The 14852-nt window shown below is 42.2% G+C and overlaps 2 protein-coding genes across 2 annotated transcripts in view; one reads left to right on the top strand and one right to left on the bottom strand.

Moving 5' to 3' along the window:
* LOC143099926 (E3 ubiquitin-protein ligase TRIM35-like) overlaps positions 1–14852 on the bottom strand; it is a 491084-nt gene that overhangs the window by 410215 nt on the left and 66017 nt on the right. The gene's annotated exons all lie outside the window — the stretch shown is intronic.
* On the top strand, positions 991–14417 carry LOC143100677 (E3 ubiquitin-protein ligase TRIM35-like). Its single transcript, XM_076264074.1, has 6 exons — positions 991–1684; positions 11186–11281; positions 11365–11568; positions 12034–12056; positions 12142–12260; positions 12788–14417. Exons 1-6 carry the CDS (start codon positions 1280–1282, stop codon positions 13372–13374), a joined length of 1434 nt encoding a protein of 477 aa, XP_076120189.1. The 5' UTR covers positions 991–1279; the 3' UTR covers positions 13375–14417.

Raw genomic sequence — 14852 nt, 5'->3', positions numbered from 1 at the left:
GAGTAGTGCCTGCAGGAATGACATTGGGAAACACAAACCTACAGACACATATGCTGATGGCTAAAGTAACAAAAAATTAATTTCCCAATAAAATACCTCTGTGTTATTTTATTGCCTGTATCCACATATTCACATATCAAATGCATGAATAAAAAATAACCTGTTTTCCATTATTCAAAATGTTTTCTGTAATCCAAAGTATTCAATTATATCTATCATTTTATTGTGTGTGTGTGTGTGTGTGGGCCAATTCTGTGTGGGAGGAATTCATCTGATTTGAGTGTTGGTGGGTGTGAGTGAGAGGAGGGTTAATGATGTCAAACACATTTGAATAAATCATGGAACTCCTGTATTCTGACTCATAGAAGCTCAACAGACAAAAAAAAATTACAGGAAAGTAAAAAGAACCTCACAATTGTCTTTATCATACTGCACACTTGCAATATCATCATACTAATATGCTAATGTTAAGGCTACTCCATTGTAGCTTATTTGTTCCATAATACATGAAAGTTATTGGTGTCTATTTTAAAGCAACACCAAAGAGTTTTTTGTACCTTAAAATAATGTTTTTCAGGTACTGACATGTACAGTTCACGCCCACAACTGGGACATTCACCTGAGATGTCTCATCTCTCTGCATACCTGGAAGGGTGTGTGTGTGTGTGTGTGTGTGTGGGTGGGTGAGTTCAGCTCGCATGAAATCGGTCAAATTAACTCACAGCCTTGTGTGAGACTACCCTATGCGTTCTATTCTGAATGCAAACAGTTCAGGTGGAGAATCTGTGGTGTAACTCCTCATTTCTAGGCCAAATATAACTGTCCATTTATCTGAAAGTAAGCATACTCAGAATTCATTGGTCTGGGTGTATCGTTCTCAGAGTGAACTTTGCTTTACACACCCATGCGTGCGACTACACTAACCAATCACAATCGTTATGCCACTTCACGGCTTCTCCCTCTGGCTTCTGTGTGTTTGTAGTTCGGCCTCTTGCTGAAGCAGGAAATGAAAGTTAGCTGATCTCGTTTCACTGAAAATGAGAGTTAAGCTGTTCTAGTTTGACTTATTTTCGTAAAGCTGGAATTAGAGCACAGGTGAACACTTAGGCTTAATTGCTTGTATTTGTGCCACCAGAGACGACCAATCTATCCCTGAGACTGAAGATCTGAAAGACTGACGGAAGAACTGAAATACTCAGGACTGCTGTCCTTCAGGAAGTCATAGTTAGGAGGCATCTCTTCTCTCTGATTTTACTTGTCTTTACTGTGAGTTAAGAAAATGGCTTCCAAGCGTTCTCTCATTGAAGTGGATTTCTCCTGTCCTGTGTGCTGTGACATCTTCAAGGATCCTGTCATATTGACCTGTAGTCATAGTGTGTGTAAAGTCTGTCTGCAGAAGTTCTGGGAAGCCAAAGGGTCAAGAGAATGTCCAATTTGCAGGAAAAGATTCACACAAACTCAACTACCCCCTAACTTGGCCTTAAGGAACTTGTGTGAGACCTACTTACAGGAGAGAAGTCAGAGAGCTTCAGCAGGGTCTGAAGAGCTCTGCAGTCTGCACAGTGAGAAACTCAAGCTCTTCTGTCTGGAGGATAAACAGCCTGTGTGTCTGGTGTGTCGAGACTCATTGGAACATCTGAATCACAACTTCAGACCTGTTGTTGAGGTATCGAAGCAATTCAAGGTAAATTTAAAGCATATCTGTGTTTTTATTTCATTATGTTATTTCACCTCATGACATTGAGTATCATTTATGAAACCTTAAGGCGTATAGACTACCAAAATCAGTGAGACCTCTACAATGATAATATGTCTTCTGAATGGACCCTGAGACTGGCAATAAAGGTGATGATGATGAGGATGATGATGATAATGATGAACATCTCCAAATTGCTCCCTGTGCCCAGTGTGCGAGTTATACGCGGGGCGGGTACGGGTGATTTTTAATTTTTTTTTACATTACATTACATTACATTTGGCTGACGCATTTTTAACCAAAGCGACTAACAACATGGTAAACAGTTTAAGTTTTAGAGCAATTCTCAACAATATTAGGACAATTTAAAAAACATAAGAATAAGTACAGTAAGAATAAGTGCATCAGTGAGTGCTGTTTTTAACAGTTACGTGTCCGTTTAAGACGGCTGGTGAGTGCTAGGATCAGCAAGACTTGTTGTAAGTGTTGCTATGAAAGGAGATGTTCTCTAAAGAGCTGGGTCTTCAGGAGTTTTTTGAAAATGGAGAGGGATGTCCCTGCCCTTGTAGGAACTGGCAGTGTGTTCCACCAACGAGGAACAACAGATGAGAAAAGTTTGGATTGGCCTGAGTGTACCGGAGGTAGAGCTAGACGTCGTTCGTCTGAGGAGCGCAGCGGTCTGTAGGTAGCGTATGTCTGTATGAAGGCATTCAAGTAGGTGGGAGCAGAACCGGAGACTACTTTGTAGGCAAGCGTTAGAGCCTTGAATTTGATGCGGGCCGCCATAGGTAGCCAATGTAGCTGGATGAGTAGCGGGGTAACATGTGCCCTCTTGGGTTGGTTGTAGACCAGGCGCGCCGCCGCGTTCTGGATCATCTGAAGTGGTTTCACTGCGCAGGCTGGGAGACCTGTCAGGAGGGCGTTGCAGTAGTCGAGTCGTGAGATGACTATTGCCTGAACCAGAAGTTGGGTGGCATCTTGAGTTAAGTAAGTCCTGATTTTCCGTATATTGTAAAGTGCGAAACGGCATGACCGGGCGACTGAGGCAACATGATCTGAGAAGTTTAGTTGGTTGTCGAGAACAACTCCTAGATTTCTTGCAGTCCTGGTAGGTGAAACAGACAGGGAGTCAAATTTGATGTTGATGTCGTGGTGTATGGTAGGTTTAGCTGGGAGGACCAGCAGTTCAGTCTTTGAGAGGTTCAGCTGGAGGTGGTGTGCCTTCATCCATGTAGCTATGTCTGAGAGGCAATCCGAGATCCGTGCTGAAACCAAGGGGTCATCAGGTGGAAAGGACAGATAGAGCTGTGTGTCGTCTGCATAGCAGTGCTATGAGAAGCCATGCGAACGGATAATCTGTCCCAAGGAGGTGGTGTAGATAGCAAAGAGAAGGGGGCCCAGTACTGAGCCCTGGGGGACCCCTGTGGTGAGATGGTGAGGTGCAGATAGCTGACCAAGCCATGATACGTTAAACGAGCGTCCTGTGAGGTAGGATTCAAACCAGGAGAGAGCAGAACCGGAGATTCCCATGTTAGCGAGTATAGAGAGAAGGATGCGGTGATTAACCGTGTCAAAGGCAGCCGATAAGTCAAGCAGAATGAGTACTGATGACCGAGCGGTCGCCCTGGCTTCTTTTAAGGCTTCTGTTACAGACAGCAGAGCCGTTTCGGTAGAGTGGCCGCTTTTGAACCCAGACTGATTTGGATCCAGAAGGTTGTTCTGTGAAAGGAAGTCAGAGACCTGTTTGGAGACTGCTCGTTCAATGCCTTTGGATAGGAAAGGCAGGAGTGAGACAGGGCGGTAGTTCTCGACTTGAGCAGGTTTGAGAGAAGCTTTCTTAAGTAACGGTGTTACCCGGGCCATTTTGAACACTGTTGGAAATGTGCCGGAGGTTAGCGAGGCATTGATCACGTGTGTGATAGCTGGTGCGATGGTCGGGCTGATGGACTGAAGTAGGCTCGTAGGTATAGGGTCCAGCGAGCATGTGGTAGGACGGCTGCATGTCAGGAGTCTAGATACTTCATTCTCGGAGAGAGGCGTGAATGCTGAAAAAGATGATCTAGCAGTCCCTAGAGGTTGTAGGAGTGCGGTATCTGAGTCAGATGCGTTGAGTGGGCATGTAGAGAATTGACTGCTGATTGCCGCCACTTTGTTTGTAAAAAATGAGGCGAGGGTATCTGCAGTAAGGCTGGATGGAGGAGGAGGCATCTGAGGGTTGAGTAGCGATTTGAAGGTTGAAAAAAGCTTTCGAGTGTCTGTAGCGCTGTTGATTTTGTCATTGTAGAAAGCCGTCTTAGCAGCAGTGATGCTGGCTGAGAAGGAGGTCAGGAGTGTCTGGTAGTTTTTGAGGTCATCAGTTAGTTTGGATTTGTGCCATTTCCTCTCCGCGGCTCTGAGTTTGGTGCGCTGCGATCGGAGGGTATCATTTAGCCATGGATGAGAGTGTTTGGATCGAGCTGGCCTTGTGGTAAGAGGGCACAGCTCGTCTAGACACGAGCTCAGTGTGGAGCAGAGCGAGTCTGTGGCCTCATTAACCTCCAGATAGGAGAAGGTGTTGAGTGGAGGTAGACCGGAGGCAACCACAGAGGAAAAGTGCGCTGGAGACAGGTTCCGGATGTTGCGGCGGAACGTGACCATCGGCTGAGGAGCCGGAGGCTGTTCTGTCAGGCTGACGTTGAACTGGATAAAGAAGTGGTCAGAAAGATGGAGAGGTGTCACCGTGAGGGTGTCTGTGCTGCAGTTCCGAGTGAAGATCAAGTCAAGCTCTTTGCCAGCTTTGTGTGTCGGTGGGCTTTGAACCAGTTTGAGGTCAAAGGAGTGGATCAGGGCCAAAAAGTCCGCTGAGCCTGGGGCATCTAAGTGGATGTTGATATCGCCGAGAACAAGAAGCGGACAGTCATGCTCAGGGATGGAGGACAGCAGAGTGTCAATGAGGGGGGCCAAGTTTAAATGCTGATCCTGTCATTAATAGCAACAGCATAGACATAGACAACAATATGCCTATTATAAAGAGAAAATCCGTTGCACACAGGTGGTGCCATAGGTCTATGTTTGCTTACATGAAACATAATACATAATATGTTTACAATATTTACGTGAAACACCCCGATGGATCATCAATGGGCTACGCAAACTTCAATGAACTTGATAGTAAATAATCCACGATGATTATCCACCAATGATGTGTCTTTTGACTGTTTAATTGAATCAACTTAGAATTACTCAACAACTTACATTGTTTCACAATCACATGGGCTATAGCCTATAACCCAGCTAACAATTTATGGTTCCCAGAACGTTCGTTTTGGTTCCCATGGAAAGTTTGCTGAATGTTCCGGGAACGTTAGTTCTTGGTTATAATAAACGTTCCATGAACGTTCCCCTAACGTTATCTAAAGGCTGCAACCTTTAGAGAACCTTCCCCTAACGTTCCCTAACCGTTGCAACCTTCATAAACCTTCCCCTAACATTCCCTAACCATTGCAACCTTTAGGGAACCTTCCCATAACGTTCCCTAAACGTTGCAACCTTTAGGGAACCTTCCCCTAACATTGCAACCTTTGCATACCAATTTTATTATTACTTTAAACTACTTCAAACTGCATGAGCAGGAATGCATTATTATATATTTACAGGAAGTAATGAACAGGCAAAATTGATGGGATTTATAACTTTAATATACAATAATCAAAATACAAACAAATATAAAAAGTTTTAAAAATATATATAAACATCAGACTCCATGTTACCCAAGTATACTAACACAAGGAATTTCACTTTGGTAGGTGCTCTATACATTCAACAAATAGACAGACATACTGTACAATAGAGACAACAATATACATTGTGGCAGATACCAACACAATATACAAAACAACTATACAAATAAGACATAATACCAATATAAGTACACATGGAGTGTGATGTAGAGTGCAAAGTAATAGTGCAAATGTAGTGTGCAAGGCTGTACACAGAGCCAAACACACGTGATAAGAGCAGCCAGCGGCACCGAGCTCGTGTGAGTGGTTAGTGGGTGGAGCTGCAGGCAGCGCTTCCACGTTTCGCGCCTCTAACGTGCAAGCAGGCACTTTTTTCATGAATCATGAACTCAAAATACAATTTTATTTCTCTTATTTTACACATTTTAGGGAAAACCATGGCCAAAATATAATTTATTTGGCAATCATATCAATATTTTAGAGCTCCCCAGCAATTTCACATACCATGTTTCCAGGGGAACTCAGGTGGCCACTAGGGGAGCCATGGCTCCCCCTGCTCCCCCCTAACTCGCACCCTGCCTGTGCCCCAAGCCTTGCGCATTTCAATTTATTTTGTCATGCATGGACAGTGTGGATGTAAGATTGTGACGAGTACATGGCGTCCTCATCAGCTTGGCCTGCTCATCTGCACCTTTAATTGGTTAATTGTTAGGACACCTGGTGTCCAGGGTGTCTTTAAAAGGCACCCTGATGCATTGTGGGTGAGAGAGCGGGCGTAGGGTTGTTGGTGGCAGCAGCAGACCTGAGTCTGGGTTTTGTTAGGTTTTGGTATTTCTTTTCTTTAATTTATTTAGCACCACTACATTTACTCAGTGCATCCATACATTGCCTACACCACTGACTCTACTGACATATTCAGGGTTTCTAATTATTTTTGGGTTGGTTATGTTAAACACTCTCAATAAATTATTGTTAAACCTTCTCTTCGGTGTGGCGTGTGCCCTTGTTTTTGTCTCGTCCACAGTAATTGCTTCCAGTATTTTTTACGTAATGTCAGCTGCCATGAACTCCGTCAAATGAACACACACCCATCTGTAGGACTAACCTGTAAACATGTTCAAAGTTCAGATTCATAAAAAATGGAGAAGTATTCCGCTGCACATCAGGGTCCAACTTGGTGTATGCCCTTTTCCTTGTGGTAATGCAGGGGTACTCCAGGTAGTCTGGGGTCAAAGAGCGTTGAACTTTCAGGAATCAAAGACCCACAATCTCAAGTCTTTCTTTACAGGTTTACGAAATAGTTTGACTGCACACACAGTTTAAGACTGCACGCAGTTTAACGTTTTATGGTCTGCCATGAAACTGGCAATGGGAGCCTATGAAATTAAAAAACACATAGGCTTATAGTTTTCCTATTTCTATGATATCTTAAAAACACTGAGGCCTATCACTGAGTGAATTGAACAATTCCTTACTGGTAATCAAGTGATTATGTTGTGTTCCCATAATTACAAAACAAATTGTCCAATTGTGCCTTTCTAGAAGAGGAAAATAACATTTGCATTACACACCATCAAGAGACAGAGTTTATCCTCCGAAAGCAGGCCCTCGCATCTTCATATTTAGAGTTGCGGCCCTTACATCTTCATATTTAGAGTTGCGGCCCTTACTGTACATCTTCATATTTAGAGTTCGTCAACTCTAAAGTCGCACATCAATGCAAAGAAATAGTGTAGACATTGAGGGGAGGGTTAATTTATTTTCATTGTGTCCCCTAGATTATACAGTATCTGTGGCCTGAAATGCCTTGTATGTGAAAAAAAACTTCTTCCTGAGGCACTTTTGAATTTATTTCCTCAGCATATTAGGTCATATCATAGATTATTATGGCCATTATTTGAACAGTGAAAATAACTAAATGTACCGCATAGCGGTACAAAATATGACCGCCGCTCAGTCCTGTACATCCATTCCGCGAAAATAAATCATATTAATGAATCTGTCTCCATCTTCTACTCCATCCCCCACTCTTGAAACTTTTGTGTATGCTTGTTTGGAATGTGTGTTTGCACACATTCCGCACACAAAGTTGCCTACTGGTGCTGCAAAGGTGAATAGATGTGTAGCACTTGCCAAAAAATGTGTAGCATTGTTATAAAACCTTTAAAATCTCTAAACAATCACAAGTAGGGCAGTTCATCACAGTCCATCCATTGCAACTGGACTGATGAAAGGTACACCTGTAGGCTACATTGTATTTGGGAAAAGCAAAAGGTAGCAGCATAATGTATTTATTTTTATTATTATTAAACAAAACAATCCCTGTCAGTTCCATGCAGTTTTCAACAGCTATCAAGAAGAGAGGTCATGTCATGGATTTTTGTGAATGTTTCTTCTTCTACATATTCATAAGTTTAGTCATCTAGTTCATATGATATTCAGCTTTATTGTCAATGCACAAATTAAATACCAGTAGTCTAAAACAATATGCCGTTTTACCCAGTGGTGCAAATAACTGACATGTCCAAATATGAAATGCGTTGCGAGACTGTTCATACACATTTTAAAGGGCCAAGTTGAAGAGCTACTGTCCGTTATTGTTTGTGCAAATAATATGCTGATTTATGTTCCCTTGCATTTTGCAACTATGAGGTCCATGGTTAGTCTGGCTTTCGCCAGACCAAGCTCAATCTTTTGACGCAATCTTTTGATTTGATCATCTTCTAAAGCAGGGGTTCCCAAAGTGGGGCTCGCGACCCCCCGGGGGGTCGCGGGACGGCGAGGGGTGGGTCGCGAAATGATTTCCATAAATCAAATAAATTTGGAAAAAATTAAATTCTGAAAATGTATGACTGTATAAGATCACCATTCACTGTAACCACCGCAAGTCATGTCAGCCGGCATGGAGGACGCACTGGTTGAGCTGTCATGTGACCGCACTTTAAAGACAGATTTTAATTCCAAGACGCTTGCTGAGTTCTGGATTTCAGTCCAGAGGGAATATCCACAGCTATCCAAGGCCGCGATGGACGTACTGACGACGTTCTTTGCACTGACATATATTAAAAACAAATACAGATCGCGTCTAAATGTGGAGGATGATCTCCCTGTGGCCGTCTCCACAATTAAACCAAGAATGGACTGTGTTCCGCGCATAGCACGCATCCATCTCATTAGATGAGATTAACGCTGAAACGTAGTTGCCAAAATGTAAATTTGCGCAGCAACAATGTAGCCTACATATGTTTACAACAGTTTGTGGATATTACCCTGACTGAGATATTCTTCTGTTAAAGCAACACCAAAGAATTTTTTGTACATTAAAATATTGTTTCCAAAATCATCAACTCGTAACAGGGTGAACGGCACTTCTGCATTCTCTTCGCGACCCTCTATCGGCTATAACCGCACTATGCAAGTTTGCCAGATCGGGTAGCGGATCTGTTCGATGGAATGAGACATACAAATTTGACTTGCTTCTGATGTCGCAATACATTACTTTCATAAAATCATGCAACTTACTCTACCTTGTCTGTAGACATCGTTATTTCCAAAGCCAGTGCTGGATAAACAAGCGTGCGTGCGACAGGAAAAGTGCTTTGGTGTTGCTTTAAAAGTAATGTTTCAAAGTTAAGTTTGCACATGACAGCAATAATGTGCACTCATGGATATGACTATATTCTGCTTATCATATAGTAAAGTTCTATATGTAAAATCATAACAGGCTGCTCTGTTCTTTTGTGTTGTCGTTAAGCCCGTGTTTGGATAAGCCTAATGCGTATGGCCGGTGCGCACATTTTATTTTATTTTTTGAGTCACATCCAGGGATAGTGGGGGTCGCCAGTCTCTGGCACGGTTATTTTGGGGGTCGCGGGTTGAAAAGTTTGGGAACCCCTGTTCTAAAGTATCCTTATGTTGAGATGTCCATTCTCTTCGCCATAAACATAGGCTATCATTTGTGTGTGAAGCATGTTTCAATTAAGACAGTACACAGGTTATTTTTATTGTTGTAATATTGAATGTTTTTCATGAATAAAGGGTTGAAAAATTATACGCACAGTGCGTACAGGATTACGCCTGGCGGCGCCACTGCTGCAGGGCATAACCAGAATTCATATCTCCCCAACCAGAGTTGCCATAGCTAACTCAAACTGGTAACTCTGGCTAACTGCAGGACATAACTAGCCTAGAAATCTAGACGCACCCTAGCGGCGGCAAATTAATTTGCTCAGCCTGTACGTCTAGTATCGAACCATAGGAATTTCGTTTGGCTTAACACCGTGGATGTTATCCAATCACAGCGCTCTATTTCGTTCGAGTCTTAAGGCGGGCTTAACAGGATAACGACAGTCCTGTGACGGTGAACAACAAGGAAGGTGGCTATGGCGAACGAAGAGCGGTTGTTTGAATCGGCGTTGGCGTCAACTTTGGAGGAGTTGGACTTGTGCTTTTCTTTGAAAGTTGAGCAACACTCAACACTTTCTAAGGATGTGTTTGCCGTTTTGCCTACCGGATACGGATATGGTCGTAGCGCTGGCCTATTGCATGCCTAGGCAGTTTGAAAGACAATTCTCTGCCCGCCCCTTGGATTAAGCGAGGTGAATGATTCGATGCCAGACTATACATCTCAATGATATAGGATGGCCCCGCCAGGCTAGGACATAACCAGAATTCAATTGAAATATAAAATAATCTCTGAATTACTCCAAATAGCAAGATGCTGTACTTCAGACATGATAATAATAGTGTTGTTTGAATGTAAGTCATTATAATCCTTATATACAGTCATTATAATCCTTATATCCCCCCCCAAAAAAAAAACACAAACAACTAAATCAAAACAAAAGGCCAATAATTTTCACTATTACTGTGCATTAGTGTCTATTGAATATGTCTTTAAAGAAAGGCTGCCAATTTGATGTTTAACTTGATGTTGTACTTGATAAGTAGCCTATAAATGGTGCATTGTCACTTTAAGAGAGTCTAAACGGTTCTCATAACGTCCTTTTGCCAGCTATTGCTCACAATGGATAAGGCTGATAGGCACTCTAGCCTTGTTTGTTTGCACCACATTGACAACACAATATTAAGTTATTACAAGGAGCCTTCATTGTAAGGGTATGGCAACATGTAATGAGTTGCTGCTAGCATTACATTTCTGTTTGCAGTTGGCCATTAAAAGTGCAGTATGAGCATGGTAGCCACCTAGCTATCTGAATGGAATAGGCTATGTTTAAATCGGCATTATGCTTAACAAACGCTAGTTAGTCTGTTAACATTCATATTTGCAAGCCTCCAAGTACAGACATCATCACTTTAAATCCTACCTGTTGCCTTTCACCGTCCACTTATTTAACTGCTGTTGCATCCCTTGACATGCTATCTCCTTTTCCCTCTTTCTTTTTCTATTTTTAGTCGTCAACAGCTTTTTTTGCTGTATCCATCTTTTTCCATAGACGGCAACTCACGACTCGTAGGCCTATCTGCTCGCCCAGCGCTCACGGCGCCCCCACTCCCTCTTCTATCTAAAAATTCTATGATGGAATCTTATGAGATAGGGCGCCTACTCTAGCCTGTTAGTCCTGTAAAATGTTATAGAACATTGAGAAAATGTTGAAATGATTTAGAAACGGACAGCAGTAGCTACATATAGAAAATACCAAATATATTATTTTTTTTTACCATCACTTTGGCGCCCCCATGGAGCTGCGCCCCTATGCGCCGCATATAGCGCATACCCACTTTTTGCGCCACTGCTTATATATTTCAGGAGGAACTTAGGATACAGCTGGGCAAGCTGAAAGAAAACATGAAAACACATGAAAAAATTAAACACACCTTTGATGAAGCAGCACAACACATTAAGGTAAAGATAATACTCACATTGAGGAAATACTAAAATGACATACTTTATGTCACATAATAAAATGGTAATATGTGTTTCTTTAGACACAGGCCTTAAACACTGAGAGGCTGATTCAGGAGGAGTTTGAGAAGCTTCATCAGTTTCTAATAGATGAGGAGGCAGCCAGGATAACAGCACTGAGAGAGGAAGTGGAGCAGAAGAGTCAGATGGTGGACATCTCAGCACTTTCAGACACAATCGCAGCATTAGAACAGGAGCTGAGAGCTGATGACATCACATTCCTGCAGGTAGGAACCATCCACTGTCCATCATGCATCTCAAGGTCTGATCAAATCTCTGGCTGTTAAGATACATAAATGAGAACACATGAGCACACATACTGCATGCTTGAGGGAAAAGATGGCAATAAAGAACTGTACCAGTAAATATTATGTTAAAGAGCAGATGGGCATTTACAGTCACATTCCTTTGTTTTTGTGAAATGTCGGAATCCTGTTCGTAAGAAAATGCGGAAAAAAGAAGGGATGGGTCAGAGTGATATTGAGGATCATGTATTAGTCTTATATTGAGGGTTTCTTCTTGATGTTATCTGTTGGGATTATATTGAGCTGTGTATTGAAATCAATTGAGCTGAAAAAGAAACTTGCTGCTGCTTAAAATGGGCAAATTCGATTTATTAACACATTAAAAAAATGTAATAGAACCGTTGAGCAAGTTTTGAATATATTATGTCCTCCATTGTAATTTCACAGAACTGCAAGAGCACAGAGAAAAGGTGAGTGATCTGCCTCCTGTCTCTCTCTTCTCTGTGGTTCTGAACCCAAACCCACAGCAGCACTGACTCCTGAATGTTATTCCAGAGCCCAGTGCACACTGCAGGATCCAGAGAGGGTTTCAGGAGCTCTGATCAATGTGGCAAAGCACCTGGGCAACCTGAAGTTCAGAGTCTGGGAGAAGATGCAGGAGATTGCTCAATACAGTGAGTCTCTCTCTCTCACACACACACACACACACACACATGCACACACTGCTGCATACAAGCATGAAAATGCAGCCAGACCAAGTGATGTGTTGAAACGCCACAAAGACAAACACACACACACACACACACACACACACACACACACACACACACACACACACTCCCACTGCATGCCGTTGTGTGTTCAGACACTCCAAGCACATCTGTACAGGTCTTGCTGGGGAGGGAGGTGGGAGAATGAGTAAATGTATCACACAGTACAGAGCTGTGCAGCATCTTTGCTGCAGGTACCAAACCACTGTAGGTGTCATGTTACTCAAGAAGAGAACACTTGGTACCAGCCCCATTGATAATGACCATCATTCACATCCTCATCAAACATCACTCAGCCCTATTAATAATGACCATCCATCATTCACATCCTCATCACACATCACTCAGCCCTATTAATAATGACCATCATTCACATCCTCATCACACATCACTCAGTGTTCAGCTAACGTGTGTATTATTTCTCTCTGCAGCTCCTGTGACTCTGGATCCCAACACTGCAAACCGATATCTCACCGTGTCTGAGGATCTGACCTGTGTGGGATATGGTAGTGTGGATTCTCTTCCTGATAACCCAGAAAGATGTAATAGGCATCAAACTGTCCTGGGCTCTGAGGGCTTTAATTCAGGGACTCACTGCTGGGATGTGGAGGTTGGGAAGAACACATGGTGGGAGGTGGGCGTGATGACAGAGTCTTTCCAGAGAAAGAGAGACTATGGAAGTTATGAGAGTGGACTGTGGTTTATGTATTATAGCGATGGTAAATATATAGCACGTGCTCCACCTCAAGTCTTCACACCCCTCACAGTGGAGCAGAAACTCCAGAGGATCAGAGTGCAGCTGGACTGGTACAGAGGAGAGCTGTCATTCTCTGACCCTGATAATAACACACACCTACACACTCTCACACACACTTTCACCGAGAGAGTGTTTCCATTCTTTTGTAATAGGTGTGATAACTTTCCTTTGAGGATCCTACCAGTGAAGGCTTCAGTGATGGTAGATCAGCACTGCAACAGCTGTGATGATGATCACAGATCACTGACTATGTTAATGTAAATCTCGTTGTCTCTATTTTCTGTGTGGTTGATTTGATGGGTACATATTTGATTTCACATAATATGTTTAATATCCTGGCATATTATGTAGAGTATCTACTAATATGTGCAAAATGGCTGTATGCAAGCCCTTATTACAGTTTCTCTCAATTGCTAAAACACTAAAACCCACTGGCTGAGCAAAGTGTACTCCCTATCTAAATGTACTCCTTAACTATATGTTTTGAACAATGTGTTTTCTATTTTTTGGTGTATTGTTTACTGACTGCTTGATAGAATATATAATTTTAATCACTTAAGATTTGAGAGCAGTGTTTGGTTTTGAGCACTGGTAGTTTTGAGGCGAAAGTTTGATGAGCACAGGGAAAACTATTCTGAGGCGAAAGTTTGATTTTGCAAGAGGAGTCACAGGTTTTGTAAATAGTGCTTGAGATGTGGTTTTGTGTTTTAAGGGTTTTAATGTTTTAAGAAAATGAAGCAAGGTTTCAGAAACTGAGCAATTGTTTTAGCAATTGAGAACATTTGTGACTGTTTTCTATGTTCTTCATGTTTGTCACTCATGCTACAATCATTTTGAAATACCACACAGTGTTATCAGCGTGGCAGAAGATGATTACTCCAGTAATGAGCAAAAAACAAAAGCACACACATCACACACAAAAGCACACACATCATTTTCAATTAGTTCATTCCTGTAGTCAGCATGAGTGGAGAAAATAAAAAGTAAAAGTTGCATGGATGTATGTACAGTAAGCATTGCTATTTGCTCAAAATGGGGGAGAAACTGCTTCAATGATGTGCATAAGTGATACTGTAAGATGATATGGAGTTTGAACAAACAGTTTTGAGAATTACCATTCTGATCTGAGAAATGTGCCAAAGCAACTGAGCAAACTGTAATTATCAACACAGAAGCAAATAACACATACCACAGTTGTTCTATCCCGTGGAATGCCAGCTCTGATGTCATCACCATTGCAGTGGATGTCATTGGACTAGGTATAATAAAGAAGATTAAACATATAATAAAAGACAGTTTTGGTAGACGGTTTCATGTCCTCTTTACACTTTCATATGTTTGTGTGTGTCTTGAAAGCAGTCACATGGCACTGTTCTATTGACCTGCATTGAATTGAATGTGGTACAACATGGCACCACAAAGCCAATGGCCGCTCACATTTGGCATACAAGCAAAACCTTAACTGTCATGAATCCTTTCTTTACCACATATATGTCTCTCAGACGTTCATTTTGTTTCTAGTTGACACCAGACCACATATCTCAATAGTGCAGTACTATCACTGCAGTTGAGCAGTGGCGGATCTAGAGATTTTTTCCTGGGGTGGCAAAGGGGTGGCATGAGGTTTCAGGAGGGGAGCCAAGGACATTATTCATAATTTAAAATGCTACGGATTTCATTGAATGTGTTTTGTTCTCTACACTACATTACTCGGAGTGGGAGTCAAATCAGAGATGTAG

Source organism: Alosa pseudoharengus, unplaced genomic scaffold (assembly GCF_046254945.1).
Source record: "Alosa pseudoharengus isolate Yale_2024_CS ecotype anadromous, Long Island Sound unplaced genomic scaffold, YU_APseudo_1.1 YU_APseudo_1.1_scf_3, whole genome shotgun sequence".
NCBI lineage: Eukaryota > Metazoa > Chordata > Actinopteri > Clupeiformes > Clupeidae > Alosa > Alosa pseudoharengus.
This window is presented reverse-complemented; position numbering and strand designations above follow the sequence as displayed.

Excerpts from the sequence above, each read along its gene's own strand:
- LOC143100677 (XM_076264074.1), top strand. The coding sequence starts at position 1,280 with ATGGCTTCCAAGCGTTCTCTCATTGAAGTGGATTTCTCCTGTCCTGTG. Across the intron at positions 1,685-11,185 it reads AGGTATCGAAGCAATTCAAG|GAGGAACTTAGGATACAGCT; the intron begins GTAAATTTAAAG and ends TATATATTTCAG. Across the intron at positions 12,261-12,787 it reads GCAGGAGATTGCTCAATACA|CTCCTGTGACTCTGGATCCC; the intron begins GTGAGTCTCTCT and ends TTCTCTCTGCAG.